The 26,577-nt window shown below is 42.9% G+C and overlaps 2 protein-coding genes across 4 annotated transcripts in view; both read right to left on the reverse strand.

Annotated features, from left to right (window-relative positions):
• The window catches only part of LOC310892098 (uncharacterized protein), a 32,747-nt gene extending 11,839 nt beyond the window's left edge, over window positions 1-20,908 (reverse strand). The window contains exons 1-3 of one of the 2 annotated variants that reach the window (XR_014577870.1): window positions 20,809-20,908; window positions 20,007-20,201; window positions 15,902-15,972 (exon numbers count right to left, since the gene is read on the reverse strand). The gene's annotated coding sequence lies outside the window, so the exon portion shown is untranslated. Of the gene's footprint in view, window positions 1-15,901; window positions 15,973-20,006; window positions 20,202-20,808 lie in introns of those variants that run through there. The other variant, XM_083854271.1, reaches the window with a different exon arrangement.
• Window positions 20,909-22,192: 1,284 nt separating this feature from the next.
• On the reverse strand, window positions 22,193-26,271 carry LOC310892097 (uncharacterized protein). Of its 2 annotated transcripts, none has more exons than XM_083854270.1 (3): window positions 25,853-26,271; window positions 24,519-24,611; window positions 22,193-22,215 (listed from the first exon to the last, which is right to left on the reverse strand). In XM_083854270.1, the coding sequence occupies exons 1-3, from the start codon at window positions 26,168-26,170 to the stop codon at window positions 22,201-22,203; spliced, it is 426 nt and encodes a 141-aa protein (XP_083710396.1). In that variant the 5' UTR covers window positions 26,171-26,271; the 3' UTR covers window positions 22,193-22,200. The 2 variants fall into 2 exon arrangements, with proteins under 2 accessions (XP_083710396.1, XP_083710395.1); XM_083854269.1 differs by lacking the exon at window positions 22,193-22,215 and adding an exon at window positions 23,882-24,280.
• Between the last annotated feature and the right edge of the window lie 306 nt (window positions 26,272-26,577).

Below are 26,577 nucleotides of genomic sequence, written 5' to 3' on the forward strand. Positions count from 1 at the left end.
AAGATCTGATTTAAACTGTAACAGATCTAAACATTACACTGAAAAAGTAAACTGTTTATTTGCACCACCCAACTTCAAATATCAGTCAAAAACTTCCTTTGGTGTGACTTTTTTTCTTCCCAGGTTAAACCCCTCAAATAACCACACTGTGCTTATCACACGATGTGAAGACAGGAAGCAGACCACGCAGCATGTAAAAACACAAGTGAGACTCACAGAACCACAGAATGGTTAAGGTTGGAAGTGACCTCTAGAGATCGCCTGGTCTACCCCCCCGCTCAAGCAGGGCCACCCCGAGCAGGTTGCCCAGGACCATGTCAAGTCAGCTCTTGAAGACCTCCAAAGAGGGAGACTCCACAGCCTCTCCGGGCAACCTGTGCCAGGGCTCCATCACCCGCACAGTGCAAAAGCATTTCCTGATGCTCAGACAGAGCCTCACGTTTCAGTTTGTGCCTGTTGCCTCTTGACCTGGCACTGGGCACCGCTGAAAACACAATGGCTCTCTATGCTCTTTGCACCATCCATTCAGGTATTTATATACACCAATAAGATCCCCCCAAACCTCCTCTCCTCCATGCTAAACAGGCCCAGCAGTCCCTGCCTCTCCTCAGAGGAGAGGTGCTCCCAGTCCCTTGATCTTCTTGGTGGCCCTTCGCTGGACTCTCTAGTACCTTGCTGTCATTCACAGCAAGCAGCAAGAAGCAAGCTACTCTCTCCTTTAAAAGCCTAGTATTTTGGTTCCTCTTTTTACCATAATGCAGTAATATTGTAAAAAACAAAAATAGCCGACCAAAGAGGGTTCCCAGCTTTGCACCACAAGGTTTCAAGGTTTCCCGTAAGTGAGGTACTTGTACTGCCCTTTTTCCGTTGCACAAATGGACTGTCAGAACAGAGCCAGCAAACCCGCGTTTTCATTTTCTTCAAATTCCTTTTGATTTATCGATAAAAGTCACTTTCATTTAAATACATTCCTACCAAACCTGATTTGACTTTCCTTTTCGATTCAGCTCTAGCTAATCAGAGTTGTCAGCAGTTTTTATTTGCTATTTCCAAGAACTCTTGGGGGCAAATAACTCTCTCCAAGAACTATATGAATCGTTCAAAACAGAAAGCATGTTACTGCTTATCTTGGGACTGCATTTAGTCCTGCATGCCTCTGTGTACCAGAAGAACAAAGGATCAGCAAAGTTGATTTTAGATATTTTCAAAGACTGCAGGTTTATACAACATATCCATAGCATGAATGTAGGCATGCTTGGAAAAGAAGATCCACAGATAAATATTAGCCAGGTTTGACTACTGTAGCTTTTGCTACCATAAACACAAGTTTTCAAAGTTATGCTGTCATTGGTTTTTTTGCATCAAGTTATTTTAACGTAATGTAGTCAGAGGCAGACAATGGCACTTGAATGGAATTTTTTGAAAGACCTAACAACAGAGGAAACCCCAACTACCAACAACTAGCCCAAACTGTCATTCTTGTTCTTTCTGACAAGTGTTACCTGTGGTAAAAACTGTCATTAAAGAATTTAAACAGAAATCAATCTCAGACGTCTATTTTTGTAGACCAAGAGGGCAGAAGAGCAACTGTTACCACATATTCAGCTCCCTGCTCAAAGCTCCTTTGGCAGTGCTGCTTTTTTTATTTCCATCACTATTTCCCACTACACTACTTTTCTCATACCTGATAAGGTTCCGTCTTTGGCTGCCTTGATCTTACAGCTGCACCACCGGCATAGGCCGTCTTTCCGGGGTAAAATGGAGAAAACCCAAGCTGGTTTTGCTTAAAAACAGACGTGCTTCCACGTACCTACGGAAACACAGTATGAGAAGTGGATAGAAAAACAGGTACACATTCAAACTGATTAAAAGAAATACTGTGCAGTACTTACAGGACACAGTCCTCCAAAAACAAATAAACTGAATGCAGGTTTCTTAGAGCTAGCTGCAGAATGCTGCGAGAGGGAATGAGTTCTTTCAGCTTCTGTGGGCCAGAGCAGTGACGATGAAGTATTTTTTAAAACTGCAACATCTGCCAAAATGACGTATGCTAGATGTAAATGCCTCTCGTACGTACAGAACTTTAACAATAAAGATCACACTAATTCAAGTTCTTCAATACAGAAAAATAAGCATGACTTCAGCTTCTTTAAATAGATCAACTTCACGTACAGACTGAAAACCAAGTATCACCTACAAACTTGAAAACTGTTCACAGAGCTGCAAGTAGTTTTCAGCAATCTTACCAAGTTAATACTGTGCTTCCAATGCAGATATTTTTTTCCTTCAGGCTAAGATAAAAGAGGACCGCATAAACATCAGTGCATTTGTACGGACAAAGCTTTTTTCTATGTTGGTAAAAGGCTGGAGGCCAGCACAGATCATAATCGCACAGGTTTTAAACCTGGAAGATTCCCCAAAGGCTGCTCTAAGAGTTAACGATCTTCTGCCCATGTATGTTTTACGAAGACACACCAGAAAGTTCTAGTGCACTCAGGTTATATTGCTAAAGCCCAGCAACTCTACTCTACTACTCAGCTGTACAAAAGTTCTCTGCAAAACCTGCTGAGCACACGTCAGTCCCTGTCTATATGGGGGACTAGAAAAAGCTGCAAACCTGCTGTTCGCCCTTTCAGCGAGAAGACCTACGTACCAACCTACATCGACACGATGCTTATTTTTTATTTTAAAATGGTGTGCTTTCCTCAATGAATTTGGCAAAAGACATGAAAGTATTGACAGCTGAAGCCTTCTACCAAGAAAGGTCAAAAAACAGCCTATAGCTTATGTCAGAGTAGTTTCTTTATCTTCTCTTGCTGAAACACAGGAAAACATCTCGTGTTCCTATTTGTCACCTGCACTTATTCACATTTAACCAGCTGTCTGTTAGATATTCTGAGTCACTCTTCCTTCTAGACAATCAGCCTAGTTGTCAAGCTACGGCAAGTCAGCCTGATTTCCTACCGTCCCAGTTCAAAATTTACATATAACCTAGCTGAATGTGTATATTTCAGCATTGACTCTTTCTAACATCAGGGTATCATAAACGTATTCCAAAGCACGCTTCTATTAAAAAGGTGATAGGATTATATACTTCTAAAACACTAAAAATTCAATTTAATTCTCGCATCCAAAGTTGACATTCACCTATTTTATTTACTAAGGTGATGTGGAATATTAAAGAACGCAAGGTACTTCACATTAAAAAAAAAGTCAATTAAACAGAGAACACAAAAATCACCTTCATCAGATGCTCTAGAGGAGGAATCACTGGTTGTTGAGATGTTATCATCGTCTTGTTGAGAGGTAGAATCTTCTATTTCTTTTATCAAGGACAGCCTAGGACTGCCAATGCCAAATACAGAAGATGTCGAGGGCTGACAAGGTGGGACAGGAGAATCCAGCGTGGTATAATTCAGACGGCTCCGATGAAGAGAGGGCCTTGTTAACACAACTGGGAAGTTCAGTGCTGATCTACTTGTGGATGGTTCTAGACAAGAACAGGGAGATAATTAGCTTTGCTATAGACAAGCTCACAGAAGCCAAAACCTGTTTCCTATCGACAGCCATGCTATTGCCAAGTTCTAAGCGCAAAAAGAGAGAAGCCAAATTTAACTTCTTCCTCACCCAGATACGGTTGCATCTAACTGTCTGGCTACAACAACAACACTGCTTGCGATACACAGTATTAATGTTGCATCCAGAAGTAGTTAACTATGAGGTTTTACAACACCACATTCTGACCCCGTGCTCAAATGCTCTAACGCTGACTTGGCCGTTCACTAAATCAAACATATATACTCCTTCTCCCATGTACAGCTTGCAATAAGCTTTACAAAATTTGAGATTACACGGTAAATTACAGATAACACTGCAGCTTCCATAATATTGGAACAAAGGTTACATTAATCTGAATACACAACATGAAAATGAACGTTTGCAGTACTTTTTTCCCAAGTTCTTCCATATCAGCTCACGTTAGAGGCAAAACATCATCTCCTACCCATTAACTATTGGGATTTTGACCCAAGGGACAAGGATGTTGACCCAAGTAACCAGATGAGCATTTTTCCCTCTTGAAGCAAAGGGTCTGCAAACAATGCCAGTGGCCTGGAATAGGTGGCCTTGAAGTCTATCTTGCTAAATGAATGGAACTATTCATGGGTATTTTGCCTGATGAAAGCCTACTGTCTCTCCCAGGAATCTGGGCAATTCAAATGACTTTGAGCCACTATCCTCTTGATACTTGAACTGAAGCTTAAACTAGTTAGTTCAATCTTCATAACCACTGCAGTACCACTAATTAGCTCTCCAAACCATGAGCAGATTTTTAGGACAGCACCGTTTGAGATACAGAAAGTTCTTCAGGCGGAAGGCCACCCAATATAGGCTCCAGCACACTGATACCTCAGAACTGAAGAAACACATTGGTTTCAAAATGTAGTAATAATTAAAAAAAAAAATCTTATTCTTAAGCATAGTAAGCAACACCCACGGACAGCAACATAAGCTGCAAAAGGTTCCAGGGTGTCCACCTGCTCCTGATCTCCTGGAGTTAGCAAGCTTGCAGTGCAGCTGTTCTTAATGAAAGCTCCTTTCACGCAGTTACATAGGAAAGCCAACATGTGTTCCTCAGTCACGAAGACCTTCTCTATTCTTTTCTCCAAACTCATTCCCAAGCTACAGCTACACAGAAAGCCATCAATCTCCTTGTTTACAATTAGATGAGATTGGAGGCAAAGATATTTCCTCCTTATTTTTTGATTCTGCCAACAACAGAAGCAACTGACTTTCCACATTATCTATGGTTACCTACGCACGCTCAGACAAAACTTCTTTACTTATTAAAAGCTGACTTCCCCAAAACAGCTAATTTAAGAGAAACTCAAATAAGAATAGATGCAAATTTATACAACAGGACTACAGGAACAGTGAGAGGCACTGGATATAAGACAAATTAATCTTTCATGAGGTAAAGGAGTTGCAAACCTCGTTGCCAACGGTCCAAATACCTTTTCAAAGACACCCCCTCCCCCCGCGTAGACCTTAAAGTTATTGAATATTTTAAGGATAATAATCTCATAAACCACATCCGTGCACAAGTTCCCCAGTTCACCATCAAGTTAACGAGGAACTTTACTAAATTGATCAAAGCCCAAAACAAAAAAAAAACAAAACAAAACAAACAAAGTCGGGACACGAGACGGAATTTTCCTCTGCCATTCTAGCATCTAGTCTTTTGTTTCGAAGACTGCAAAACAAATTAATTTTTTTAATTGCCTTAGGCAATTAGACAGATTTTCATTCCATATCTTTTAAAAGATGGAAAATGCAACCCAGCACACTTGCAAATGACTTATTTTCAGCATTTAGCACCTGGCTAATAGAGTACCTAAAGTTAACTGATGCCTTCCAAGAGCATAAGATGTATGCTTCGTAACTGTGTATACAGTTTAAAGCTAAGACGGTTTCACAAACAGTTGTTTTGACTTTTTTTGGTTTTTTTTCATTCTGTCAAAACCCTCATTCCAATTTCCTTTTGAAATTCAGATTCAAAACTAGAAATCAGTGAATAAATACAGATGGCCAGAATTCCAAATGATTTTTCACATACCTCGTCTACTAATTCCTGCTGGTTCAGGCGTGAATCTCTCATCGATTATGGTATCTTCATCTGAATAATCGTGGTGATAGTTTACCGGAGTCTCCTCCTGGTTTGCAGATTCATTTCTGTCTACACACTCCTCCTCACGCTTATTGAAATACTTCTGCAGCCAGGCCGGTACAATATTTTTCACCGTTTCTGTCATTCTGCTAATTAATCCCTGCTTGAAAGAAAAAACACTTGTTTAATTACAGAAACGCAGTCAACAGCATATGCTGCGATACCACCTTCCACGGACCTTGAAGACAGATATTATACAGCAAATATTCAGAAGACGACGACGAGGTTGATCCCTGGCATAGGATCGCTACACTTCTGGTAAACCTAAAATTCACCTAAGATTGATTTACAACTACCTATCACTTTCTGCACTTCCAAGTGACCTTGGCAAGGTTCAAAGTTTTGAAACCTCTGCCAAAATTCACCAGCAGGTCGTCAATCTGCAAGGCTATCAGGAAACTCTACGCCTGAACAGCTCCTGACCTACAGACTTGTTCCAGGACTCTTCCTCTTCGCACCCTCCCGTGAAAACCAACTAAACCAGAAGTTCAGCAATTATCTACTGCGACAGTCAGGACCATACTACCCATTAAAATCAGTGAATCTAAATATTTTCAATTTTAGTAATGCTGAATTGCAGTGACTATACGCACAAAAAACAGTTCTGCTCTCAACAGTCAGGCTAACCCAGAAGATGTCCTGCAAGAAACACAGCTATAGCTATAGCACCAGCACCTCCTCTTGCAAGAGCCTTCTAAAGCTGTTGCTGTATTTTGTAGAAGACTGACTCTGCGGCATACATCGGGTACGATCGGAGAATTCCCACCTGACCAAAAGCCCCAGGAACTACGGTTAAATAAAAGATAAATTAATATAAATGAATATAATTAATAATAAAAATTAATAATAAAAATTAATATCCAGAAAGCTGACAATCATGAGCTAGGCATCCTGCTAATCATCCCTCCTGCAGGCAGGGGGAAAAAAAAAAGTAAATTAGATCCAGGACTAGTTCCCAGGAACTTTGAAGCTGCTAACTATACTGTCTACAGTGCCCAGGCACCTTCAGAGCTTAATGGTAAGAGACAGAGGGTTTGGTGGGCTGTAATTAGGATCACAAGCACACAAAACACATCTATTTAAGTATTTCTAAGAATCGACTTATCGACTAAAGTTGTAGGGGGAAGGATGAGAAAAACAGCGGGGTAGGGATCAGAACCAGAGGTATAACCTCACAAAATCGCATCGGTCGCTTTCGTGCCTCCCCAACTGCATCACTGAGAGACAATTAACATTAAGCCACAGAACCTTCTGCAGAGTGGACATGATATTGAAGATAAACTGAAATTAATTGACAAATGCTCTAAGCAAGCTATCTGCTCAAAGCTCGTCCTTTTACGTTATGAACATTTGCACGATTCGTCTGGTTACAAAGCTAACTGCTATAATAAATGCACACATGTAACACCTATCAGTTTGTCTATTTATCAAATCATTAAAATTCTTCCCCGATAAGTTACTGTTAATTTGATCTGCGCTGGATGTGCAGCAGCCATTCTCTGTGCAGAATCCCCCAGATATCCCCACGCACGTGTTTGCTCTGGCACACTCTTTAAATAAACCTACTGGAAAACACGCAGAGATAACAGACAATGGAAAAGTTAGAAAACCATCTCCACTGATTATTTTTAATCCACGTGTAAGGTTTATCAGTTAGCTACACAGTGTCGGCACACGCAAGCTATGGCACTTTCAACATTAATGCACTGTTCAAGCCAGAGGTTTCAACGGTTGCTCTGTAAGCGTGGGGAATGTTTGCATTGCCCTTCCAGGCCAGCTTTAGATGGACAAGATTGATTGTCAATATGTGGTATAAGGGACTTGGCATTTCTGCAAGTGATAAAAACCTAATTGAGCAGCTATCCATGCGTAGCGCTCCCTTGGTTTTGCATATGATAATCAATCCCCTCAGCTACGTTGCTCATTTAATAGCGGAGAGGTTTTGGCTGAACAAACATGTGCAGAGGGCATCTCCAGAGCATCTCTCTGGGCGTCCTGACATTTCTTAGCAAAGAGCTGCTGGGAGGGATCTCGGCGCGTCCCCCCTCCAGCACGGGGATTTTCACACCCCGAATTGACGGACCGCTTTCACCGTCAACCTGCTGTACCCTACAGCACAAACGAGAAGCAAAGCCTGGCAGGTAACGTTCAGAGAATTGATGATGGGCTGAGGAGGGGTGCAGGGAGCGGGGAAAGCCCTGGGGGTGGCACTGGGGGTCCTGAGGGCAGCGGGCTGGGGGTGAAGGGGAGGGGGAGGAGGGGGGTAATGGGCTGGGTAGAGGGGTAAGGGGGTAAGTAAGGGGCTGAGGGGATAACTGAGGGGGTTAGGAAGGGGCTGAGGGGGTAACTAAGGGGGTAACTAAGCCGTTGAGGGGGTAACTAAGGGGGTAAGGAGGTGGGTAGGGGGTAACTAAGGGGATAAAGGGGCGGGTAAGGTAAGGGGGTAAGTAAGGGGCTGAGGGGGTAACTGAGGGGGTTAGTAAGGGGCTGAGGGGGTAACTAAGGGGGTAACTAAACGGTTGAGGGGGTAACTAAGGGGGTAACTAAGCCGTTGAGGGGGTAACTAAGGGGGTAACTAAGCGGTCGAGGGGGTAACTAAGGGGGTAAGGAGGTGGGTAGGGGGTAACTAAGGGGATAAAGGGGCGGGTAAGGTAAGGGGGTAAGTAAGGGGGTAACTGGTGGGCTGAGGGGGAAGGGCCCGCTGTGGGGGGGCCGCTCCTCACCCGCTTGCTCCTGGCACAGGGGGGCTTCGCGGCGCCCAAACGGTGGCGCCGCCTCTTCACCTTGCCGCCGGCCGCTCCTCCTCCTCCTCCTCCTGCTCCTCCTCCTCCTGCTCCTCCTCCTCCTGATCGGGCTCCTGGGCTGCCGCCCGGCGCCCCGCCGCCACCGGCCCTGCCACCGCCGGCCATGCCGCTGCCGGTCGCGCCGCTACCGGTCGCGCCGCCCGAGGCCATACCGCCCCCCCCCCGCGTTCGGTGCCGTCACGGGGCCCCCCCGCCCCCCGCCGCCACGCGCCGCGGGGCCTGCCCTGCCCCTCGTGGGAATAAAAATGTTGTTTTTGCAGAGTTACGTTGTTTAAAGGTAAGGAATGGGGTATCGAGGTGTGCTTGCAGCGATAAGAACGCTTAGCAGGCGACCTTGTAAAATGCAGACAACCAGACTCCGTAGAACAATTCGGGGAAAATCACGGTGTTGAGTCAAGTCAGGTAAGTGAAGAACCATTACCGCTTCAACCAGTAAAAAAGTCGAAAGAAATTCGAAATTTAACAGGCCGGCAACTGAAGGCCATGCATTGTCTGGGAAGCATCAGACAGATTGTGAGCCTGGATCACCCCCTCAGTGGGGAAACAGGGGAGGGTCCCGTCATCAAAAAGTATATAAACTGGGTTTTGGAACCAGCAGGGGCGCTCCTGCTCGTGGGACGCCCGCCACTGCGATCGCGAATAAATTCCTGCTTCGCTGAGCTCCTCGCCTGAGCCCAAGTTATTGGCTACGGAGTGTTTCTCACAATTTGGGGGCTCGTCCGGGAGCCAGTCGCCTACTGGGGAGCCCCACCGCCGCAGCAGCAGGAAGGCATGCCCCGCTGATTTCAGCGGTCCTGTGCATCGACGGCGGCGGTTCTGCGGAGAGCTGACAGAGGGCCCGAGACTGATGAAAGAGGCAGGATCCGTGAAGGAGTGGGGAAGGGAAGAAGGCAGGCACTCCGGCTTTGAGAATTGATCCGGTAACTCTGTGCACAGACCAAGGTAAGAAATAGGAAGTATTGCCTTGGGGGTCGGGTGAGACTCTGTGTGCCGTGTGATTGAGACGTACTTTTGTACGGAGCGAGTGTGGAGTCCTGATCCGCGGTTCCGCAGCTCCGCGAGGGGCGCGGCCGGAGACGGACGAAGCGTGAGATAAGGGAGAGAAAGGAAGAGTCTCGGGAAATGTGGTGTATGGTAAGCCCTTGCACGGGGAAGTGCTTGGCAATACACCAGGGAAATTTGGTGTGCGGTAGTCCTCGCACGGACGGGACGCCCGCCACTGCGATCGCGAATAAATTCCTGCTTCGCCGCGCTCCTCGCCTGAGCCCAAGTTATTGGCTACGGAGTGTTTCTCACACCCTCCCCCTCCCTCCCTCGCGCGCCCCCTCCCCTCACGGGAACGCGCGCCCCCCCCTCCCGCTGCCGCTCCCGTTCCTCGCCCCGCCCCGGTCCCGTCCCGGTCCCGCCGCCCTCCCGCTCCCGCCCTCAGGACCCGGCCGCCATAATGAACCCCGGCCCGGCCACCGTAAGCACGGGGCTAGGAGTCACCTCCAGAGCCTCCCCGCGCCGTGGCGCCGACCGCTGGTGTGCCGCAGCACCGCGCCGGGCGTGGGACGGCGCCCCGAGCCCACAGTGCTCGTCAGAAAAGCCCCGCACCGACAACCGATACCCCCGCACCGACAACCAACAGCCCCCACGCCGACAACCAACGCACAAGCAGTGTTTTAGGCCGGATTCGTGGCCCCGTTGGTCCGGGAGGCAGTCGTCACGCTAAATTCTACCCCACGGCAGGGGAACGATGGGCATCGTGACAGATCGCCGCCCCAGAAAATAAACACATAAATAAAGAATAAAAACGATAACGGGACATGAATCGTGCCCTTAATAACAGACATTGGGCAGTGAAATCACCGACTTCTGCAACAATACGTGCTCAGGGAACTGACTAAAACCCCTCCTGCATCGGCCATGTAATAGCTAGGCAAACATCACATAATACTTCCCTCCCTCATGTACACCAAACCTATTAAGGCAACCATAGTAGTGTGATAACGTGATTTTTCTCCTCCAGATCAGCGTCAAAGGCAGCTACGCTAGGTTTGCTCATAAGTTCAAACGCTGCTTTATTTATTTATTTGAATGCCATTTTTCTTATTTAGAAGGATTTCCATAGGGTGACAGGCCTTTAATGACACTCACGACTCAGAAACATTTGCCGATGCAGTCAAACGGTGTCTATTAACGCGAGGCACTGAAGTTAATTGGTATTAAAAATGAGCCAAAACGAAAGGCAAGTATCTGCGTGTCCAGCAGAATGACAGTGATCATCACCATTTGATCAACCTTCCCTGTGAGGTCTATCTGCAAGTTACTTTGAGGTAGTGCTAGAAAGAAGCGGTTAGTCCAGAGCATCCCTGCAAAAAGAAACATCCACGGCTTAAGTACCGTTTACTCTTTTGGTATCCTTTTAAGTACTTTTTACCCGTTTCGGACTCCTGCCTCTTCCCGGCTCACTGATGACAGCATTAGCAGCCCCTCAAGCTACTGTCCTACAGCCTTTCCCATCAGTGAAGAGATAGGAAAAACCCCACTACTTCTTGGAAGAGAAAACCAGCAGGTTTTTGAATAAAAGCACTCTCTGTTGCAGCTAGGTACAACGAAAAGAGTTTATGAAATCATTACGGGACATTCTTGTAGAAAACTTCCTCAAGCTTGGAAGAAAAAAAAACATTTCAGCTAAGTAAAACAGAAAATAACTGGAAGAAGTGAAGTATGGCGGTGTTGGAAAAGTTGCTTCAAAGACTTGTTTAATTAAAAAGAAGGAAAAAAGCAAGTTCCTACTGCAATCCCATCTTTGTCAAACTGATGGCGGGCACCAGTACGATGTGTTCAGCTAACACAGGCTGGAAGTTGTAACTGCAGCTGTGAAGTTTACCCAGTAAAAAGACTCCGCAAAGCATTCTAGCAGTTCCGATGCAATCACTGCTTCCTGAATTTATGACTCACGGTTAACACGGCAGTACAGGAAGAAGTCTGGCATTCACTGTGCTCTTACGGTAAAGAATCTGCCCTGCGCACACCATCCCAAGCCAGGTATGCGCTCCTAACAGGAAAGGACGATAGGCTGATAAGTCTCAGCAGAGGGAAAAAGACATCAGAGAACTACTTTATAACAGCAGCACGCGGGCTGCAACCAACGTTCTCTTCCTCTCATCATTTTCATTTCTGTGGACTCCAAGAGAATACACTCCCAACATTTTTCAGCTCTGGAGAACAAACAGCCCAACCAATCTCATTCACTGAACTACAAAACTGGTATTTTCGCTATCTAGTCCGGAAAAGGAGGCGCACGTCTCTAACGTACAGTGTAGAGACCTTGTTAATAGGCAAAGTCTGCATAAAATAGGTGGCCACAGCCTGATTTTCTGACGTTCAGGGCCTTGGGTCACACACCACCACAGCATCAGACTTAATGAAGTCACCAATCTATGTGGGCCCCTCGTTACACAGGTCACATGTTATGGACCAACCTCTCAAAGGCCAAAAAACAGCACTGATACTGCCGGGCCAACACACATCTGTAGCATCCCATTTCTGGGTGACAACACAATGAATGTTTCCACAAAGTACTCGATGCAACCTAACTACTGTGTTTGGTGATGCAAAGCAAGCCGTGTCAAAGCAGCGTAGCACCCAGGCACATTCCTGGAAGATGTTTTGCTGCTCACGTTGAAGAAAATAGATAAAAAAATCCTGTGCAGTTTGCACTTCTGAGCTCAAGTACCACAGCTATGCACTGCAATTGAAGTGGCATCAAACCTTGTAAGGTTTTGAAGCTTCAGCACTGCCATCCAAATTCAAGGAGGCTGCATCTATTATCTTGAATTTGCCCCAGCTCAGTCCCCTGAAACAATTCCATAGACACGTACAAGCAACCCTTTTCCCACCCAGATTCTTTGCTTCATCTATTCCACCTCTACCTTGTGTCATATTCTTATTAATCTGCCCCTCAAAAGACTCCCTGGCTCACACAAAGAAGCAACCCAACAAATCCCTGTTCCCAGCCACGTTGCTTTCATGCTTTGGGAAGAGTTAACTGCAACAGCTCTAACTGTGATGCCACCTCACCCCCTCCACCTATGTGAGGTTCTTTGCCTTCTGTCTCCTCCTACGTCTACACCTGCACTAGAACCAGGAAGAATGTGCTTCCTACAATACTCCAAGAGCCTCTTCTGTTTCAGGATGTCATCATTTCAATTCAGGACTGAAAGTATTCCTAGCAAAAACCCAACAGCTAATAGCTAACAGAAGCAGTTGCTGGTGATCAGCTACAAGTAACCTGGAAGTACTGAGGAGTCACAAAAGAGAATTTGCATTACATTTAAGAACAGCATGCAGCTTAGGACCACTGCTTTCACTGACTACACTAAGCCATAAAAAAGAATTGGATTCTTACCTGCCATCACAGCAATTATGGTTTATGTTGCCCCCAAAACACACACGGCAGTACCAGAACTGTGTCAACTAGCTTTAACAGCTTCCCCAGCTATTAAGTACAGTAATTTCTGCTTCCTTTTTTTTCTTGGAGGAATATTCTTTTGTTTCCAGCCTCACTTACTTATTATACACACTGTTAATTAGCAACTATTTCTCCATACTCATAGGGTTATGGAGTCCCTATGACTGGAAAAGACTCTGTACCCTTCAAGATAAGAACAGCATAAAGGCAGCAACTCGCAAGACTGCTCTAGCTTAAAGCAAAGCTTTCCTCATGGCTCTCATCTCCTTTGACTTGAGTACTGTCATCCTTCTACCAGAGCTTTAAAAACTTCATTACCACGAATGAAGGAAGACCAGAGCAATCAGAGAGGGTAGCAGAGGGTATAACTTAAGGAGCTGTTACTAGGATTTTTTTGTTGTTCCTGGTGGACTATTTTTCTCCTTGCCAGCAAGGAGGGAAAACCAGCAAGTTGTTTTCTCCAAGATTTTTTTTTTTTAGGTTTAAGAACACGCATTATGTTGTAGCAATTTCTTCGCTGTAAAGCGTCAGCTGAGAAGTCTAACAGTAAGAAGGGCAAGGGAAAACTGAATGCTGATGCAGAGAGTGCCAGCAGACATCATCCTCATTCCACGGGATGTTTGTAGCTATGGCAGTTGAAGTCTACACTTCCATATGCTTAACATACCCTATTTATAAGCCAATTTTAGCTGACCTAGCATATATCAGTAGTACAGTTAGAGCCAGCAGCCTGCAGGAAAAAGTGGGCACAGGTGTTTCCATAGCAAGGCCTGTGAGTGTCTCCCATACATACTTCCAGTCTAAGCAAGCACATGAAAGGCTTGGCTTGTCGCTTACCTAAGGAACCAGGAAAACAAGGGAAAGCTAGATTTTGCCTGTGTCCTAATGCCCATATAAAAATAAAGACAGATGAAATACCCTTACTACCTTGTTAAATTCCATAAGCCGGAAGAGAACGTGCTGCACACAGGTACAAGTAAAATCCCTTGCTGGCAGGTTTGCAGATACAAATTTTTTATTTACACAGGCAAGTCTTATCTTTAAGATAAGACCCCATTTACCTCTTTACATTTCTCGAATATTTACATGACTTCATGATGCTCCAAGAAGAGAGTGATGAACAAAAAGATTACAGAAACTGTCAAAAGCATAGCAAAAAAAACCCAACCTATCACTGTGCTTTAAAACTTATGAGCTAGAATAATGTAGAAGAAATGTAGTTTTAGCACTTTGGTCCTAACGGTCATGCTCTAGAAGACGCTTAAATAGCAGAGGGGATTTCAGAAGTGACCGTATCCAGAGGTTGCCAGTGACAATTCATGAGTGAATCGTAGAGTTCTTCGCTTGTCTCCGTGAATTGTCTGTTCATTTCATCAACATCCAAGTAGAGCTGTGGATCTGAAAATAAAAGCCTGGTAAGTCCAAGTATCAAATCTGAGGCATGCGCACAAAAAAACTTCACGTGAAATGGCTAATAAAATGTATTTTAAGCTAAGTGTAATAAGCTATTAGATCTACTAATTTTAGTGAGGTATTTAGTCCTCTAAAATTTTGAGCCTCACAGCTCCAACTTTTGGGAATTTTTATATTAGAAGGCTGGGACTAGAACTGTCTTTCAAGATAAAGACAAAGACAATGTTTAAGATAGTAAAGATAACGTTTAAGGATAATCAGCCATGAAACCCTCCCAAGAGTCATTTAATTCACTTCTATGGCAATACACGTTACATAGGATAGTTTCTAAACACTAACACAAAATGCCTCCACGTGAGGACCTTTGCAAACCTTCCAGGACACAAATATGTTTTGTACCGTATTTGTAAGTGCAAGCTGAATCCTCCTTTTGGAATCTGCAACATAAGCTTTTACCTCAGGGTGGAGAACAAAGCTTTTGCATATTACTGAGTTTCTAATATAAAATCTGTTTAGCGGAACCAATACAAAGAACAAAATTCTGTCTTAGACCATTTTCAAATGGGAATGAAGGCACAGGTACAAGAAACCTGCTGCGAAGCATTGACAGTGTCCCGTTTTACTTGATGCGGTCAGTGTATGCTGTATCAGCTTTAAAACCCCAGCTGATTGCAGATCAACCCCACAGAGGTTTGACCTCAGCTGAATTTTCAAGATGTTCTTCATCCAGTAGAGGTTGGCTTGTATTGTTAAAAGGCACAAGGATGGCTAAACTCAAGTGACAATGATAGAACCCTTATTACCGTCAGTAATTAGGTCATCACCGATTGCAGTCATAACTGAAGATTCCTGAAAGACAGAAAAGGCTAAGTTTAATCATAACTCATTTCAGAAAGCATCACAGATTCAAAGTGCTGCAGTCTCAACCCATTCCTTCTTCCTACAACTACAAGGATAGATGGCATTTTATCTACTTATTTTTAGAAGAAAGCCAATATTACAGTACAGGTTGGAAGGGACTTCCGGAGGTCACAACTAATACATTGACCACGATAAGACCACTTACAACAACTGTTTAATTTGCTTTAAGCAAAGCAAATCAGAAGAACAGGAACAGAAGAAGCGTACGCAATTATGCTGTCAAAACCATTCTTTGGTATGCGTGAACAAATAATGGTGTATAAATCACTAATTCTATGGATTTACTATTTAAGCACTTAAATACAAACACCTCTGAATGGAATCTGCTCTTTTAACTTCACACTAAGCAGAAAGCATGTTTTCAACTTCGGATTCTTTTTGCTGATTCACACAAATCTGTACAACGTATTATCTGTGAAATATTTTCTTTACAGCAAGCGTGCACTATCTTTACCTCAAAAACAGCTGGAGCCATTAAAGAATCTCCTAAAGAGCAGTCTCCAACAGCTTGCATGCTGTCATAGGGAGCATAGGAGCTGTAGTTGTAGTCAGCGTGAGCATCTTAACTCCTCTGCGAGTGGTAGTTCTGGTAATCTTGGCAATAATCATTATAGTTGTATGACTGGTACCGCTGCAATTCTGCTTTCAGTCTGAAACATGAGAAGTTGCATACAGTCAGAGAACAGAAACTGTAAACCCAGTTCTGAACTTAAACAATTTGTCAGCTTACATACTTCAAAACTTAAAAGGAAGCTTTCCTAAACAGTCACCTAAGTGACAGCTTAAGTCACAGCTCAAAACCTCATTTCTATAGAAGCAAGCATCCTCACCTTTGCCAATACCAGAAGGAATTGTTCTCATGGATTAACTCCAGAGCCTTGACATGGTTACCTGTACACATCAAGTATTTTTAGCGTTGGCATAAGCAAGCTGCTGCTATGTCTCTGTGCTTTGCTAAAGATTGATTTAAGACCAGAGACATTTATCAAGCACAGCTGCTTTAAAGATGCAGTCTTAACCCTTCTATCTTTTGTTTGGTTAATTACTAGATCTTATTTCCAGAAAGAAGTGAATGGAGTCAGATTATCCATTTCAAAGAAGCATCTGACGCTGCCTGTCAGTTTGCCATGTCTACCTCCACCTGCTCAGTTTTTTTGTTTGTTTAAAGTCCATTAAACATTCAACAGCTGCCAACTATACCGCTCAGGTGAAGTCAGTCTTGCTTAACAACACAATCGCGATTCTTCAGCATGACGCCTTATTATTAGTGGGAGCATTACAAAATACACTGGTTCTTAAGAAGAAAGGGCCAGCTGATTAGCTTTCACTACTTTCCCTTTCAAGATTTTCTCAGGGGCAGCTTCAGACTAATGACAAGAACCAAGACAAGTGCTATCTGTACTAAAACTGAGGTACACTGCATAAAGAACATTCAGATAACCCAGCTGCATATTCAAAAAAATCCGCTGTTTAGACTTGTCTTCACTGATTCTGTACAGGCAGACCTCCTGTGGTTGCAGTGCCCAGTTTCTCTCACTTGAATTGGGGATGCAGAGAAGTGAGTTCTATGCTTTTGGGGAAGAATACAAGCTGAAGGCATTCTGAAATAGCTTCCAAACTAAGCAAACATGAGGGACAAACTACTCCAATGGCTGGGTATTTCAATGCTAAGAGAGCACGGTACTCAGCCATTCAGAAACGTATTACTGATGTGTATTTTAATACCTACATTTGTTTCAATACTGCAAAGCTACACAAGTTCTAATAAAGAGGTAATCCATTGTCTTGTTACTGTAGTAAACAAACAGAAGATACATCATCTTAGGTCTTCTGCTTCCAACTGCACTCTTCCTACATACAGTTGTGTAGGGAAGGAAAATCTGAAAATACTGTTGACGTTCTTCTGGATAGCCGAAGCAAGAAAACATGTTTGTGGCTTATTCTTGTTTTCAAAATAAAACAATATTAATTTAATCAAAAAATTTTGGCAAAGAAGTTTGGACAGTGCTCTCTTGGAGAAGAGCATTTCCATTCTAAAGCAGAAGGAGGCAACATTTGCAGAATTATGCTAGGTAAACAGAAACAGAAGTGTCATTTTTTACTATTTAACAGAACACACAAGCTAACCTCATGAACATACTGAAATTGTTTATATGAAGTCCTGTTTTGTCAGTATCCTGGATCAGAGTTCATCAAATTTGGTATCAATTCTTTAACCGTTCAGAGACCTGAATTGCCTTAAATAAGTGATAGAACTGAGCCGGTAGAGTAAGAAACCCTGTCAGGAAGTGCTAAGCTTTAAACTCCCCATTGCCCTAAGCTCATGAAAAGCAAAGAATAGCATTCTAAACCTGTTCTAGTAATAACGCCTTTGGCTATCTCCCTGCGTTCCCATTTTTCCCCCCCACTTCTTTCCTGTCAACCCACTGTAAAACTAGTTATGTGCTTCTCTCAAACTAGAGGGAAAGCTCTAAGAACAAGAACTCCCTAGCACATAAAACCACTTGTTGTCCCTTCTACCTTATGCAGGCCCAAACCTGAAAATATTTACCAATGCATTCAGCTTTGCTACTGTTGAGAAACAAGGCTGGTTACAATGGCAGCTAAGCCCAAGTTGCGCTGTCTGGCTAGACTTAACAGTTGGATTCCCCCAGCCATCCTGAAGCAGGTTGATGAATCCAGGGAGTCAAAACATAGGACTTCTGCATTTCTGGTTTTGTAGACTGCATCGTGTGTACAGCCACTACAGCAAGGGCCACAGACTTTCCAAAGGCAGAGCTACAAGAATCTGATTATTTAGAATAACTGTATCAATGCACAACTCCTTGGTTACCTTTTAGAAATTCCTATGCTCAGCCGGATTCCTTTTCCCCCCAGACCTGGTGCGTTCTGGCAGTCTTGCAGTGCCCTCATCTGATCACCTTGCTCACCAAATCTGACATAGGCATACCCTCTACTATTTTCAAAAGGGAGAAAACCAATTCTGGTATGCATAACAGTTACAAAGCTAACGAATTCAATTTCTGTCTTCTACAAAAAACAGAAGATAGCAGCTACTATAGCTTCTATTACTTAAGCAACCTCTCTGGCATGTGCACGTGCACAGAAAAGGCTTTCACCAAATTAAAAAACTTGGGCCAGAAGCAAAAAGCTTATTCCTTGGTAGCATTAAGATGCAACTCACTGAGAGCCAGCAAAACAATACATTTTAAGTGCTCTCTGCGTAAGTAATCAGATTCCATATTTCTGCATATACAGCAGTTAATCAGTTAGCACTAACCCACTCCTTTTGGAGCCACAAACTTTATTGGTCACAAACACCAAGAGCTGGCTGTAATTATCTGAACCAGTATTAACCGGTACCTCTGAACTCTTCAAACAAAAATATCTTTCAGGTGCTCTTAGAAGAACAACATCAATTGCCTGCAACAATTTGATGGCTTTGCTAAACGGAGCACTGAAAAGCACAGTGGTACAGTTTCTTTTGTAGCCTGTTCAGAAATTATAGCCCCGTGCCTACAGCTTCAAATCAGGCCAAGCTTACCAGCCCAACTCTTACAGCTTAAGTTCACTGCACTCGAATGCCTTCAAGACGTGCTTTTAGGAGCCATGGAGAAGAACCCTCTGGTAAGACCACCATTATAAAGTACTGAGTGTTGTTTTACACTTAAAATAGAACTATCTGTTACAGTCATTCATCAGCTTTCCCTAGGCTGCTGCTCTCTCACTACTGAATGTGATCCTGCTCTCAGTTTCCCACTAACTTTTTCCCCCAGCGTTTATGGCCTCTTTTCATCTATGACACTTTTAAGGGACTACACCGTGTTGAAAAATGCTGGTTAACATTTCCTTTTACACAAGGTGCCTCATCGAATTTTCCTGACTATTTCACCCTACTAAAGATTTTACCACCAACTGTACTGCTAGCATTGAGACACTGCAACTTCTGTGCTTGTATGAGATGCAGGACAGGTTCCTTAAGGTGTCGCAATTTTTTGTCTAAACCTAGTGTTGAGATCAAAAAAGGGATTGCTACTAATTGCGTACGTATCAATAACCAGGACAGAAGACATGCTGCATATAGGAATTAAACTTTTTCTAAAGCTCTAGTACATGAACATATCAAATCCCGCAGATTTTTTCTAGTATGGTTTCAGAGGTCTTACTTGATGGACATAAGCGCACAAGTGAAGACAAAAGATATTCTGTTTACCTGAAGTACATGAAGGTTTGAACTACATTCTAGTCCTGATCTTTCCAGTCAAAACTGTTTAAAAAACAACCCACCAAACAGTAAAACAAACAAGAAAACCCCATGCTTCCTCTCTACATAAAACTTTTCACAATTGTGTTTTCTGCCCACCACCTGGCTTTAAAAAGTATACGAACTTCTTTGAAAGATCATGTTTTTAGTCTGAACTCCAAATGAACAACGTGTAGGGCATGTAAAGAACAAGCACGTCATTAATGAAAGCTTTTCTCTAAAAAGGATAAACTTATTCTTGGGGAAAAGTGTGGAAACAGATGTTATCTAGGCAATATTCCTACAGGAAAAACGAATAATTTTGCCACACCTCAAAGGAAAAAATAATTGTGCTTAACAGGTAAGAAAATAAAAAAAATCAGAGCAAACCAAAAAATAAATCACAGAATATGCATCCTCGTTTTAATCATTAAGGATTACCTTTGAGCTCTGCTTTGGTGCTTGGCTTTGCACTTTCACAGGCTACACACTTCGTGGCCTCTGCTTTGTTTTGAACCAAGCAGGTCTCCCAATCCCAGCTTCCTTCAGGCTTCTTGAATTTGTCTAAATCCAGAAATTCTCCAGAAGGAGCAGAAAATGCAGATGCACTGCTACTGGTCACAGGTGTTGGACCCTCTGTGAGACAAACAAGACAGTTAACCATCCTGTTTGAACATGAACTATAAAATGAACATTAACTTTTAAATTTGATTTGTCAAATCCCACAGAAATGTTCAAAACTACTCCGCAACTCCCCCCCCCCCGCCCCTGAAAAAAATAAAAGCCACCAAAAACCCACAAAGAAACAAACAAACAAACAAAAAAACCAGAGTGGAACTCAAAGCTTCCAAACAACACACAACTCTGTTCAGCACACAAGCTTCTGCTGCTGTTGACCACAGTGTAACCTCCATAAAGAGGCCTGACAGGTGCCTTTTAAAAAAAAGGTGCCTTTTAAGAGAGAAGCAGAAGATAACGCTTCAAATTCAAAACCGGAAAGACAAGAATGGCTCTTCCCTTCCACAGCACACGCAGAAAACTTTTATCCTAGTATTACTTGCATCGCTCTTCCTCTTGACAAGTGCAACGTAACCGTGCAATTCACTGCACCATGGTCACAGTAAACCCCTCATTTCCAAAATTCCTCCTTGCAATGGCAAGAGCCTCAGACAAAGATGCCGACTGACCGCTCAGAGGTTGGAAGTCCAAGAGAATCAACTCTGTCTGAAATCCATTATCTTACCTCATGAAATTTCAGTCTTACCGCACAGGATGATTACAAAAGCCCGGTCTAGTCCATCTTAATTTGTTTCTTCCAGGATATATTTGCACAGGTGTTTTTCGATGTAATGGCATGTTAAATGACATTTAGAGTCAAAGTTAGAATTAGAATCGTATTTTAAAAACAATACAACCACGCTCAAAATCAATTACGGTCACACACAATGGGAAACAACCCAGTACTGCCCTGAAGAAGTTACCCAGCGGGTCACTCGCTTTCTTGAAGCCTACCACTGACCTTCATAGGCATCTCTCTGCTTTAGCTTAAGACTAGTTAAGACTACACTGTCTTGAAATCTGGCTTCACATCTCCCCTCAATTACATACAAACGGTGAGTAGAGGCATTTTGGACACATTCTGTAATTTTTTTTACTTATTTTTTGAAAGAGAAAAACGCAGTCATTTTTAACTCTTTCTATGGAGTTCTCATTTTCGCCAGTGAAAAATCACTATGTTGTTTTTAAATTAAGTCACCCACTTCAGCCATCTTCCCTCACCAGCTGCAAAGCTGGGGGTATCTGCATTGATCCAGCTCCGTACTAATACATTTCACAATCAGTTCAATTTATGCGACAGGCTGGAACCTGGGCTGAGACCTCTGAAGTGCCTGTAAACCAATCCTGCAGACAGCCGCTAACCCATCAACCGTACCTGGGAATCGTGTTGCTTAAAATATTCCATATATGCAACGTACTTTTATTCTGTACAAGATTCACAGAGGCTAGGATGGAAACAACAGGAAAAAAAGGACCATACCTGGTTTCTCAGACTGACAGGCTACACATTTGTTATCTTCCGTCTTATTTGGTACAAGGCATATTCCACAGTCCCAAGAGCCTTTCGCCTTCTTAAATTTGTCTTCAAAGCCCAGAGTGGCTGTTGTGTCAGTGCTGCTCGAGGAGGATGTCACTGTCACCGAGCTGTCTGTGACCACTGGTCATGTCAGAGCAGGCATTACTCCCGTTCCAGGTTTTGGTGTCTCACATGCTATACATTTTGTAGCTTCCGGTTTGTTTTGGACAAGACATGTATCACAATCCCACGTTCCAGGTACTGTTTTGAATTTGTCTCCAAAGCCCAGCATCCCTGCTGGGGGCGCTGCTGGCTTTGAGGTGTCGCATTGACTTGAACTTACTGTCTGTTTCATACTCTCAACTGTTGACGCTTTAGTAGCTTGACAAGTTACACATTTGTCCTTCATGTCTTTGTTTTGCAGAAAAGGGTCACATGTATCAGATTGCCAGTACGATGCTTGTTTAGAAGTCTCTTTACCTGCAGAAAAAGTTGTTATTGCAGGCCTAGTATAAACCACTGTGCTTGTTGTAGGTTGCGCAGACGTAGAAGAGCGTGTTTTCAACAATCCAAAGTCTAGGAAGCAAGAAAAAAAAGTCTTCCTGTTAGCGCAGCACCTCACTACATGTAACTAAGTGACTTTACTAGAGGGCAAAAATTTCAACCCAGGTGCCAATGGTTACAACTAGACATTCAGACCGAGCGCAACAGGAAGTCCCCAGAAATCTTATCTAAACGGATGAAATTTCATCTGCTGCACTGGGTCACAACAGAACATTTCGTTAAAGCTTCATTTAACTCTTTGTTTCCAAGCAAGCTTTAAATCAACATTTTCACTGGTCGATACAAGTACAAACAGACAGTAGCTGACTGAAATCTGACAGTCCAACGTGGAATGGAAATAATACAATTTGATTAAGACGCGATGCCCAATCGAATCAAATTTCTAAAGCTCCTCCTTCCGTAGCAGATGACTCAAATCTACTCCAGTAACTGTACAGAAGTTTGTACTCGGAGCAGCAATCCATACGGTATTTTCCCACAGATGCTGAATATTAATTAAATAATAAAAACTCAAGACAATTGAACAACTGTCTAATTTTCTATAATTAGGACAACTCCTTATTTAAAAGGTGGCAATTTTAACAGAAAAGACAAGCTACTAATACAGAAAGACTAAAGGAAATGCATCTTAAACAGCAGCTCAAGTTGCTTGTAAATCTACCTTGAACATAGTTGTTTTGTGGTTTGTTTGTTGGTTTTTTTTAATCAAAAATGAAGTCTTTGAACAATGTGGATTTAGATTCTGCTTCTTTTAAACCGATAAAGAAAGTGAATGTCACTTCACTCAGAGGTCTTTCCTTAAACAAAATGCACAATGTATTTTCTCTCACTTAGCTCTTTCCAACAGAGAAATGTGCTGCCTTCTTAACAAGTATGTAAGTTAGAAGAAGACTTTTGGAAAAAGATCAAATTCAATAAAGCCCTTTTTCTTAAAAGATATCTTTTCCACAGACACACTTTATGAAACTGTTGAAAACAATTGCAATTGCTTAAAAACAAAATTCAGAAAAGGGTTTTTAACGTAAAACACTCCACTTCTGTTTGCAGTTTAAATTTTAATCCACAGGAGCCATTGTAAGCTAAGGCCCAAAGATTCGCAGCTTTCGCCATGTATTTGGAACTGAAGCTCTTTCCTATTCTTTCTTCACCTGGGCTGAAGGTGGGACAGGAGTGTTGAGCTTTACAAACATTTCCTTTTCAATTCCACAAATTGTATTTACTTAAAATGAAACACCGATTATCTGGCTAATTCTCTTAGTACCTCATTTACAATTACATCCTAACACGTAAAGGAGATGCAACCCATCTGCTTTTCATCTTGCAGTTTTACTTCCAGCAACAAACACCACTTAGAATAGAAGGGGGCAGATGCACTCTAACAAACGCAGCGCTTAATGTAATGCTCTCCTACATTCATATTTATAGCAGATACTCTATTAACCATAAGTCGTGTGTTGTTTTTTTTTTAATAAAAAATGCTAGCGTATTTTTTGCAGCATCTTTTTAAAAGGAGTTCATTATCTCACCAGGATTTTTTAGAACGTCTAAGACGCTTCCTTCCTTTAATACGTGGGCAGTGGTGAAGGGACCACCAGCAAAATCTTTGACCTCCTCTTTCTGTGTGTTGATGTTGGTTGAGGTGGTGGTGTCTTTTGAAACAAAAGAAAACAAAACCAGCTTTCACAATGTGACCTAGTTAGAGCAGATTATACTCACTTTTGTTAGAAACAAGAATTTCCAGCTTCATGCTTCTCACATAAGAATCTTCACAAATTCTACTTACTTTGCAATGCTTTATGATTACAAGCAAAACAAAAAGCAACAAAACAAAACAAAAATTATAAAAGCAGATCTGTCACTGGAAAAATACTGCAGAAGTCCAACACTGCCTGGAATTGCTAGCATGCGCAGACAGGACAGATTGAAGATTTAATAAAGAAAAAAAGGAAAATCAGCACTTCAGATCTGAAGTGCTAAAGTTTCAGTTACCTAGGGTAAGAAAGGGCGTCACTGGAGTACCACTGGGTCCAGAAAGTTCTGCCGATTTTACAACGGGAACACTAAATGTAAACCCAATCTGCTATGAACAAGAGAGGTTTTTCAGATTCTCAAGCCACAGGAACTCCAATCGAATGCACACACAAAACCAAATCTGAAAGCTGCTCTTCACATTTGTAGCACGCATGCTGAATGACAAATTATAAGCCAGAAGCCTACATACTTTTCTCCATCAAGGCAGATTCTGCTTTAGTGTTCTGCAACAGCCTACTAAATGCCTAAGAAAAAAAGTCAAGCTCCTTTATTATTTTACTTACAGAAGACGTAGGTAGCACTTCTGCCTCAGTAGATTTCACAACTGGAGATGAAAACGCAAACTCAGGACTGCTAACAGTACTTGTTGGTTGTATCTGTATTTTCAAAAGAATTAAAGGTTTATATTTAAGAGCAACAACTACCTGAATTCACTATCCAACAGAAGTCCCGCAGTGACGTCGAAAAACCTGATGTTTGAGTTATTTTGCAGATAAAAGTAATAATAAAACACAGGGAAGTTTCCAAGTGGGTATAGGACAATATCTTCAAAACCAAATTCCAGAAACTGAGAGGAAAAGCTGGAGATGCTACTTAGGTCTAAATGCACGGAAAAGCAAGCCAGGAAGCTGAAGAACGGCAAACTCAGCCCAATGATACTCCAAGAACTTCAGCAAACACCTCAACATGTTAAAGCAGCTGTCTACTTCAAACCGTACAAAAAATATTTCAAGTACTCTGGAACAGATTAATGTTTATTTTATTGCAATAATATGCCAATTATTGCACCCTAGGCTCATTCTATGTGAGGCTCATATGACCACGTTACCTCTAATTTAATAACTTAAATAAAGTTGTGGTTTAACCATTGCAGGCAACTAAGCACCACACAGCCACTCGCTCACTCCCTCCAAGTGGAACAGGGAAAAGAACTGGAAGTAAAGAAGTAAAGTTGTTAAATTTGAGGTAGCATTAATGACTCATCGCATGTAATGGCTACCTGGAAAGACAAATGCCATAACCCTGTACATACTCCCCACTCCTTCCCCTTCTTTCCCCCAGCATTTATTGCTGAGCACGATGCTAAATGGTGTGGAATATCCCTTCGGTCCTCTGGGCTCCGCTGTCCTGGCTGAGTGCCCTCCCAGCCTCTTGTGCATCCCCGACCTCCTCGCTGGCAGGGCAGCGTGAGAAACAGAAAAGGACTTGTCACTGTGTAAGCACTGCTCAGCAACAGCTAAAACACCAGTGCCTTACCAACACTGTTTTGCTCACAAATCTGCAACACAGCATCATCTACTACGAAGAAAATTAACTCTACCCCTGCCAAAACCACTATAAATAACTTGGCATAAAGTCCACACCCCCCTTCCCCCGCAGACTTCCACAGCATTTGAAGCAGTTATACAATCACGTTAAATGGGAGTTGGCAGGCTCTAAGACTGAGAGAAGCAGAATCAAAACATTTATGCCTTTTTCCCCAAACTGGCATACAACCCCAATTCATTCAGCTGCGTAGAAACTAATATTTGTTAGTTTCATGAGCACCACAGAAAAAGTCAACTCGCAATAAAGCAGTATACTCATTGTAAACATTATTTATAGCATAAAGATTTACCTTGCCCGCCGCCGTCGCTGCTGCATCTGCCATGCCTGCCGCCTCCGTTGAATTTGCCACGCTTGTCGTTGCCGCTGTTGACCTTGATATGTCCTTTCTCATCAGCAGGTATGGCATGCCCGCCGCCATTATTGGACATGTCAAGCCTGAGGGCACTGTTGAACACGTTATGCCTGACGTCGCCGTTGTATATATCATGTCCTCCACCTCCTCCTCTGATAGATCTGTCAAGTCCTCCACCTCCGATGGATCTGTCATGCCCTCCACCTCTGATGGATTTGCCATGCCCGTCGCAGCTGCTGGAGTTGCCGTGCTCATTGCTGCTGTTGAAACAGCGCTCGGTGACGCTGAGACAGCGCTACTACCAACGAAACTAGAATTGAACTGAGGCAGCGATGCAGCACTGATGGGTAGGGGTATTTTCGGTAGCACTGGTTCCTCCACTTCCTAAAGTTGCAAATTTTAATTTTTCTTATACAAGACATACTACTTTCTCACCCCATCCCACCCAATTTATTAACAAAATTAAATAGAACAAAAATCCATACAAATTAAGAGAAAGCAAGTTTCCAGAAGAAATCCCGATCTCCCCACCTCTGTCTACCACGTCATTTTAATTTATGGCAGGCCTGCTTCCACATTATACTCTATTCAACAACTGTACAGCAAGAACACTGAAAGTTAACTCAAAACCTGTGCGGAACAGAGATGCACAGATCACATTT

The sequence above is a fragment of the Anser anser genome (genome assembly GCF_964211835.1).
Source record: "Anser anser genome assembly, contig: HAP1_SCAFFOLD_66, whole genome shotgun sequence".
Classification (NCBI taxonomy): domain Eukaryota; kingdom Metazoa; phylum Chordata; class Aves; order Anseriformes; family Anatidae; genus Anser; species Anser anser.